General features: G+C 37.4%; 1 protein-coding gene across 1 annotated transcript in view; it reads left to right on the top strand.

Annotated features, from left to right (window-relative positions):
- Positions 1 to 9,359, top strand: part of DCTD (dCMP deaminase) — a 79,899-nt gene extending 70,540 nt beyond the window's left edge. The window contains exons 5-7 of the mRNA XM_009330726.1: positions 4,256 to 4,372; positions 5,933 to 6,029; positions 8,043 to 9,359. Of these exons, the coding sequence (XP_009329001.1) occupies positions 4,256 to 4,372; positions 5,933 to 6,029; positions 8,043 to 8,121 (293 nt within the window). The 3' untranslated portion in view covers positions 8,122 to 9,359. The remainder of the gene's footprint in view (positions 1 to 4,255; positions 4,373 to 5,932; positions 6,030 to 8,042) is intronic.
- Positions 9,360 to 9,656: the final 297 nt, after the last annotated feature.

Consider the following 9,656-nt stretch of genomic DNA (forward strand, 5'->3'; position numbering starts at 1 on the left):
TGTCAGCCCAACATCAGTGTCCTGCCTTCCCCTAAATGCAGTGGCCAGCAACCATCCCTACGCTTTCACAGAGGTTGAAAAAAGATTGATGTCATTCTACAAATTCCAGATCCATCAACCACTGTCCCCAGTGGTTGTCACTCCAGACCCCGTTCCTTTCAATAATACATCGGTCCCTTCCGTGATCCTTGCTGTGTCCAGCGTCAGGGATCCAGCGAGTAAAGGATAACTGGTAGGTGGAGCTTGGACAGAGGTGGGATGGACAAGGGATAAACATGAAAAGGTGAAGATTTTACCAAAAGTCTGAGAAGATGTGGGCCAAATTACAGAACTCCCTGTATCCATTTCTGTGCCAGGATTATGCTGAAGAACGCCGTGCTATTACCGTATATCTGTATTTGGAACCCGTTAATATTTGTCAGGTTGGTTAACATGGCAGTATAAAAACTTATGTTAGCAAATAAGTCAAAACTTGCTGCGTGACAATCTATATGCATTGAAATGTATTCTTTTCAAATGTAACACCATATTTAGTGCATAATTCCTCAAAATTCCTAGTCTGGCTCAGTTAGTAATTAATCACATAGAAAGGTCGCTCCCCCCAGCCCCTCCTTTGATTGCTTCTTAGAAGGTGACATGGTGGTCCCTACTCCAAGCTCTTCATCAAGCATGTAAGCCTTTAAACAGTACTAAGAAACACTTGGACTAGTCCTGTGGTTCTTATAAAATCACTAGTCAGAACACTTCTAGTAGGTGGGAAGAACACTTCTGACACTGCAACCCCCTAAGAGCATGTTCATGTTAAGTGGTTAATCCTGAAAAATGACCATTAATAGGGCAAGTAGGGGTTTCTATTTACAGGTAGGCTTAAGGATGAGTGCTACCTCATATATGCAACACAAAGCAGTATGCAATGAGAAAAGATAAAACACTAGCAATTAATACTACCAGTAATGAAGCAGTCATTCCTCTGCCTTTTTTTTTTTTTTTTTCCCCTCTCATGAATATAGTAGCAGGTGGTGGGAATGTCAGAGCACACACAGTAACTTCTCATTGCATGGTTATTTCTTCAGCTAATGAAGCCTTTTGAGAATACTTTTCAAGCCACTTTTCCAGAATGGAAACCAGTGTTGCAGACTTAATATTATGTTGGCTATACGTGAATATTATTTTTTTAAAAAAAACAAAACACTGGGGGCCCCCACAGGGTATTGTAAAAATTCTTAGTTTTACTAGTCTATTTAAATATACAGTTTTCAGAGTTCTGAATACTGCGCACCGGTGAAAGGTTATTTTAAGCTAGCTTCTTATTGTCTGAGAGAGAACAATATGTAACTATTAGTAGGAGCTCTTAATAGGTTAGAAAACTTCATGACACCCCGAATGTGAACTACTTAGTTATTAACAAGAGGGATTTTGGACTCCTGGGTTTGTTTTCTGTCTCTCACTAATGCTCTGTACAAAGCTGGGCAGGTCTGTAAGAAAAATCTGGGGATAATAGACTATCTTATCTATAAATCGGTTAACAGTCAATGCCTATCTGCCAGAGAGAGGGGAATATGAGAAAGAGGGAATGAAGAGTGATGGGACAAAGCCTAAAAATACTTGTTTGATGCCCATACCTTCTTAAGGACCATCTAGCATAATATCCCTTACAGGGGCCAGTAGCAGATGTCTAGGGAAATGTATAAAACAAAGACATGTGTAATGATAGTTTCCCAGAATATTCTTCCAAGTTCCAACAACTGAGCCAAAATGGTTTTCTATTTAATAGCCCAATAGACTGAAAAAAAAAGAAATATTGGAAGGAAAAAGATGACTTCTGGAATCAATGCAAACTTCTAGTCCCCATACTACTTTCTGCAGTATGTGCAGTAAAATACTCGGTCAGGCTACAGTGTGCATGGAAAAACCTACCTCCTTTTTGAAACGAAAGCCTGCTGGGTTTGTTGGAGACCCCACTACTTCTTGTCTTGGAATGATTAGTCTCTGTTTCTTCCTTGTTACTGTCTCTGTGTCTTCTTTCCACACTGGAGAGTCGTAATTGTTCTTCACTTTAGATTATGTTAAGATGATCAAGAGGCAAAATTTCTCTCTTCCTCACTCCAGCTGATTATCTTCTATAAGTTATTTTTGGCCTGAACTTGTTTTTGCTTGGGAAGAGGTTTGTTGTTGAAAGTTTGTAGAAGTCTACAGAAAGAGCCTTTCTTTCTCATCAGCACAGGAAGGAAACTTGTTGCAGTACTAACAATGAAACTTGTCTGGTTTTATGGCTGAAGATTTCTGATTTTTAGTGAAGGGGAAATATTTACTGAAGGATTTGGGGGTTTGGTTTTTTTAGTTCTGTGAGCCTTTGAAAACATTCCCTCATACTCCTTTCTGGAGGCCTTCCACATTTTAGACTGCTGCCTAGAACATAAGTATATTGTTCAAAGAAACTTAAAAGTGATGTTTCTGTCCTGTTGACATAACCTATTTCCAGTTGTGGAAATAATGATACTCTTTTTCACTCAATCCTGTGTAACCCCAGAAAAATAATTCTCTGACTACTTATTGCGAAGCCTACATAAGAATAGTGCAACTCAGTAATATACCTGGAGGTAAATGTATTTTCTGGATTTTCTAAATGTATACGTTCATATAATTGTATATCTTGTACACTTAATGGCGTATGTTTAAAATACAGTGTGACCCAATTACAGTTGCAATAGAAATAATAATAGTAGTAATAGAAACCTTAATGTGATGGTGCTTGGGGTTTGGGGGTGGGTGGGTTTTTTTGTTAATTTCCTATTTTTTATGTTAGTTTCTGGCTTTACTGTTTATGAGAAGGTATGTGGACAGCGTGGTCACGGTGATGCTGGGGACTGCTTGTAGAAGTCGATACTGAGCTTTCTTTAGCAAGTGTTTGGTCCTTTGTGACTTGTCTACATCTTACAGCTTGTGTGCTGTAAGTTAGGCTGTAAATTTATAGTGCATTAGCTGTTATATAGAAAATTCCATGTAGATGTTTAGCACATGCGGAAAACATTTCCATTCAGCAAGGATTCCTGCGTGTTGAACGTGCTGCACTCAGTTATTCTTTGTGTGGTGAGATCATTCACAGCGAGGTCAGTACATAGTAGCAAGTATACTATGAGCTTGTGCCCCTAACTTTGCCTGTTTTAATTTTCCCATGTATTCAAGGGAGGGGAAAACTTTTTTTTTCTTTAATCCATTCTTCAAAACAAGCAGTGGAAAAACTCTTAATGTCTGCACATGCAGGTCTCTAGATGAGCTCAAACCCACACCACGCTTCAGCACGTGTTTATGAAGTAAGTCAGGGCAGCAGGCAGTTTCTTAGTAGGTAGGTATATAAATTATGCAACTTGCTGTCATTCCTAGGAGTAAACAGGAAGTTCTCGCAGAGATCCTAATGTTTTTTTCAGAGGTTCATGGTGGATGACACAGAAACTGTGCTCTTCTCACCTGTGTTGGTAACACATCAGATAATCTGCTGATGTGTACAGCATAAAAACTTAAACCCTAAGGTGTGATCTGTCCAGAAAGAGCTATTGTGTTACGGTGGAATAAGGCAGGGTAGTCTCTCGCTACCTGGCCTATCTCAAATCCATGGAGAAATAGAGGACTTTGTTTTCCTGCTTGGCAAGTCTGGCACCTTTTAATGAGCAGTAAACTCACTTTAATATTAAAGCTGGGACATTTTTATGGTTGAGTGTGTCTTGTGTATTCTTGGGGTGAGAGAATCATGCAGCAGCACTGAGCGGTTCTGAGACCCAGAGGACAGAGCTGCTCGGTTTTACTTCGCGATTCTCCTGCCTTTAAGAGCGCACAGTGCACTTTTATAACCATAAGACTGTTCCTATCTGTGCATGTAAACACATAAATGAGCTGTTTTATACTGGCAATTAGATACTCCAGAGAGTTGTGAAGCAGTGAGATATTGCTTCACTTAGGGTGGTTGCAACTACTTGGCCCACAGCCTACGGCTTTGTTGCCTGCAATAGGTGTTAGCAAATGGCAATGCTAATGCGCTTAATGATATCATTACTAATCGGCAGCCTGGTCAGAACAATTGACCTTCATTGATTTTGGTATTTCTGCTTTTATTTCTTCCTCTGCCCTTTATGACAAGCTGTGCAAGCTATTTGCCTTTGAAAGGATGTAAGCAGTTATATTGTAACACTTTAATTTTAGTTTGACTGAGTTATTTTAATGAACGGTATTATGAATTGTTTTTTTTTTTTTAAATCAGTGTGCCATGCCGAATTGAATGCCATCATGAACAAAAACTCAGCTGATGTGAAAGGCTGCAGCATGTATGTTGCCTTATTTCCATGTAATGAATGTGCAAAACTCATCATTCAGGCAGGTAAGGAGTAGTGCCAGCTTAATTTGTCAGGGTTGCAGTGCTGCCTGCTCGTTGGTATCTTATCACAGATGTATTTGATGTTAAATTGCTGCTGTTAGATCTAAATTAATTGCACTGTCAACTTCATAAGATGCTACTTGTGGGTTTTTTTTGCATCTGAATGGTGCCAAATTTTTCCAGTGCTAATTGCATCTTCTGTGATTCTAAGCGTGCTTCTAATTTAGGTTTGTAACTTCTTAGACCAGGAGCTGCCAAAGAACAACACGGGCTTTGCATATAATTACTGTCAATTTTACTGTGCTCTGACACATTGAATAGAGTAGGGCAGAAAGAAATAAACTTCTGCATGACAAAAGGTCTGTTGGGAGTATATACATGAAATTTTAATTTGAATGTGATGCATGGTAGATATTTGAAGATTTTAAAATATCTTTGCTCATAAATGTCATAAGACTTCTATGATCCTACTTTAATTATGTCTTTCATTACAATTGTTATAAATCTGTGCCACTGCAGCAAGTGTGCTGGCCTAAATGTGTCGCCTTTTTTCAGACTAGGCATATCTGCAGTAGGCTTCAGTTCCGTAAAAATCTCTGCTTTAAGGTAGCATATATTTTGGTCATTGAGTAAAGTCTTGCAATCCGAGCGTGGATTGCTATTCTGGGGAATTTCTCTCATCGCTAATGGCCACGGGAATTTAGGAAGAAAGTAGCAAACAGAATCCTTCTTTATTTTGGTCAGTAAGGTTGGAAATGAAGAGAGGCGAAGGGGGAAAGACGATGGTATGCTGTATTTGTGCTACATTTCTCTTATTTACAGAATCAAAATCAAATGGTCTTCAAAGTAGATTGGCTGTTTGTTCGCAATGTAGTCACTCATCCTTTTCCTTATGCACTTAGGTCAGCACTAAATTGCAATGTGTTGATATTTATGTTGCCTGGCAAATACAGTAAGGTGTTGATAGGCTCCGAAACGCTTGTATCTTCTCTTGGGTCAACCTTTACACTTCTCCCCCGCCTAAGTAATTTAGGCATAGATCATTCAATTTGAGACAGCATGTGTTTATGAGGATTTGAACCTGGGACTGGGAGTTATTTACAAAACGGGGAACAAAAGGAAAAAGCATCCTTTTATAGCTATGCATTTGGAAGGGGAATGGGATTTGGGATTTAAGTTCTTTGTGGGGAATTTTATCTGTATTAGAGAGGTAGAAAGATAAATTTTCAATTACTTTTGCAAAAATACTTTATTTCTAGTCTCTCTATCTTGTGGTTTTGCCCATGAGTTTTTGGTTCTGGTTTTCTGAGTTAAACTTGGGTAAAAGTGGAGAAAAATATTTTCCAACGTTTCTGAAAGAACGGTCTTCCAAAACAGCTCTACCTTACATAGCCTTGTTCTCAAGTACAGCCTATAGTAATTTGGGAAGTAGGGGTGTACCAAGGAGTTCTAGAGTATGTGGATGAATGCTGCCTTTTCTGATTTTGTGCACCAGTTTTTATATGACATTACTTTTTTTTTCCAGTGTAATTCTAACATTTTTTTTCTGTATGCCTTTTTTAGGCATAAAGGAAGTTATTTTTATGTCTGACAAGTATCATGACACTACAGAAATGACAGCTGCACGGCGGATGTTTGATTTAGCAGGTATTACGTACAGGTAAGAGAACGTTGGATTAACTTAGTTTTTATTTTTTAAAGGAAGAAAGGTGTGTGAAAGAGACCAACTTTAGGGCAAAAATTTTTCTTCTTTGCATCTTGCAGCATTTTATTCTTTGGTAGTGTTTGTAGATGGCTTGCTCTGTATGCCTGCAAAAGGTACGGGATTGACAGACTGCACCATTCTTTTTGCCTTGTGTCTGGTTAAATTTCAATTTCTTAACGTTTCTATGAGAAAATGGTCCATTTGGAATATTCATTTCATTCCTGGGCTGCAAGTGAAATTGCGAATGTGATGATTATTTGTTACATTGTACTCAGGTGAGTCATTGCTGACCCTGCTTGGAGAAGGAGGTTAGGCTAGATGACCTCCTGAATTCCCTTACAACCTGAATTATCCTATCATCATACGAGTTGGACTGAAATGACCAATTTTTTTTTTTTTTTAATGGATTACCTGATCCTTACTGAAACTTTAGTATCTTTTTGTGGCAGTCAGTTTGGGAAGGTGTCACACCAGCCACGCATAATTAATTATTGATGCCTATAGCTGTCCAGTCTTCTTTGGTCAGCTTTTCTTGTGAGAAAAGGACCAAACTTGGAATATTTGCCTTAAAGTAATGAGAATCTGAAAAATGTTTGAAGAGTGGGATTTTTAAAGACACTGACAGAAATACCTAAAGACAATCTGTTCAACAGCTAGTTTGATAGCAATAACATGCTGTGGGTGAGGCTAATTATGCAGTCAGGGAGGCTTTGCGACTCTAAAAAGTTTTACAATATTAATATAAAGGCTTCAAAAAATTTGCAAACATAACAATTCTGACAGATAAAATTTTAGGATGAAAGGTACCTACTGGGCTAAGAAACATCCATGAAAAAACGCAGCAGTACTTGAAATTCAGTTTTAGTCCTTCAGTGTATTTCCTGTCTACTAAGACTATTTGACTAAGAAGCATAAATCATTCTCTTGCAAGTCAAATCTTGTAACTTCTCCAGGGTGAGAAACGTTTCTTGCATTTCAGACTGCTATTCTGGACAAAGTATTCAGAGTTTCTGTGGTCAGCAGCATGTGCTTTTCTGTGTTGACTGTTACTCATTCTTGTATGGATTATTAAGGATGTAGGTGGTACTTAATGAATCTCTTGAACTGAACTGCAGAGCTTAATTAGGCACTAAATCCACACTATTTGCATAATCCTTTGTTTACTGGTAGACTGGAAAATATATGCTCAGTCCCCAAATATCTTCCTTGCTAATTGCTGTAGCAGATGCTCTAATGATAATAAAAGGAAACATTTTGTGGCAGTATTAATTTTACAGTTCTAAAGTTACAATTTTAAAATGATTCCCTCTCAACTAGTTAGGTTTTTCCGCAGTATGATGCATAATGTTTTCTATTCCCCTAGCACAAAAAATATTTTAATATACTGGGGCAAAGTTTGAAAGTGTTCTTTGAAAACTTGGCAGGAAAAAAGTGATCAAAACATTTATCAAAATATATTCCAAATATCTTTTATACATACATATATATACATATATGTGGATATACAATACAGATACAGTATATTAAAATATTTTTATGGATACATATATGTGCACCTGTATCTGTAAATAAAAAATATAAATATTTTTGTTCATGTAGATTTCAAATATTTTAATATAAAAATATTTGAAATATATATGAACAAAAATCCCAGCCCTGGTAACATGATGCCACCACCTGCAGCTAAGTTGTTAAAAGTCCTTTGACTCCTGGGTAACGTATGAACTCCAATAGCCGAAGAACGTACAGGCTAACCCACCCCATGTGTCTTTTTTGTCTTAGTCTTTCTTGTCCAGGTTTCTCTCAGTGTGGTGCACTATAATTGGCTCCCATAGAGATGAAAACTACGTGAATCCAAGGAGGGCTCTTTTTTTTTTTTTTTATTGCTTCAAAAATTTAGCTGGAGCTAAAGCAAGCAAAATGTTTTAACTACTTACTGACTAATATCGGTGTTTTTCTTTATTTTAGGGAATTCAAGCCAAAGTGTGACAAGATCATCATCGACTTTGATTCAATTAACAGCAGACCAAGTCAAAAGCTCCTGTGAATTAAGTCTCATTAAGTGTCTAGAAGACTGTGATTATCCTTTTCTAAAAAGCTGCTAATGCCTTTCATCTTGAAGTTACTTGCAACTTTTTAATGGCTTCTGTAGCTAAAGTAGACTTCTAAGAAAGAAATCCAAGGCATAAAATGTCCCCCTCACTTCATCTTGTCATGTGGAATCTAAATCTACTTAAAATTTCTTAATGCCTTTATCAAAACTGCTTAAAAAGTCTAGAGACATGTAGATGAGACAATATAATGTCTGTAAAGACAACTGTTCTGATTCTTGCTGTATTCATCACCACGTGCTCTGATAGGCTGTCAGCATTGATTTAGACTTGGTTTAACAGTAGTACTTATTGTAACCAGTAGTACAGTGGAATATGCTAATATATGTTGATCTCTGTTGGATATGTGGATCTAAATAGTTGATCCTAATAAAGGACAAAAAATGTTATTCGTGCAAATACTAATCTTCCAACTAGCGTAACACTAATATTTTAAAAGGTTATACAGCTTAAAGAATGTGTGATATTCTGCATGTGTTGTCCAACAAATGAAGTACTGATTTTTCTTTTAATTGCTGCCTAACACTGTCATACATGGGGAGGGGTGAGGGAGGAAGTTGTTCTGAGAATGGTCGGTGCCGGACCGAGCTTTACAGGTGCTTTCAAGTCCTTGTTTTCCCCAAGACCGCAGAATTGGAGGGGGCTGAGGGAGTAAATCATTTGGCTGTCTACCTTTGGGACTTTTACTTGGAGTTGGTTTTCATATGTAGAAGGAAATTATTTTATTGGTCTAAGCTGTTTCTAGACAATCCAACATAGTTCAGGCTTAAAATCAACCTGTACGGTAACCGAATCATTTTTTGTCCTCTGAGAGAAATTGGAGATAGTCAACCCATATCCATATCTGTGCCAAAAGAGGTAATGATGGTGTTAGCTTGTTTCCCAGTGCTGGCGTAGTACCTTCATTTTCATAAATGTTGCCTAAAATAATATCCTTTTTAATTTTATCTTGAGATCTGGGAATAGATTTGAGTTCCTTTTCTCTAATTTGATTTTTTAAAATTAAATATGCCTAATGGCTTTGTTTAGATAACATTGGTGGTGGTTTGTTTTTTTTTAAATGTGGTTATACTTCAATGAGCTTTTATTTTCTCTGTAAAAGCTTTGTTTCATGTTTTGGGACATTATGTAATTTGGCTTCATACCAGTATTATTAAAGTCTTATTAAAATCCACTACATTGAAGTAGACTCATTATTATAATATTAAACCATGTGCTTGGCTCCAGAGTGCTGCTGGTTTTGCAATCATACGCAAAGCATATTTTGTGCATTTGTGGTATTACATAAAGTATAATGTTCATGAACCATTTGGCTACTAAAGGGAGCACTGTAATGTATTGTAAGATGTGTCCATTTATAAAGTAATTTCTGACTTTCTCTTTTTTTTCCTACAACTGTTTTCCACCTCAAAATTGGTGTGTGGCTTACTGCCAGAAGAAGAAATTTGCACATATGTGGAGGGGGAGGGTG

This window comes from Pygoscelis adeliae, unplaced genomic scaffold, assembly GCF_000699105.1.
Source record: "Pygoscelis adeliae isolate BGI_AS28 unplaced genomic scaffold, ASM69910v1 Scaffold167, whole genome shotgun sequence".
Classification (NCBI taxonomy): domain Eukaryota; kingdom Metazoa; phylum Chordata; class Aves; order Sphenisciformes; family Spheniscidae; genus Pygoscelis; species Pygoscelis adeliae.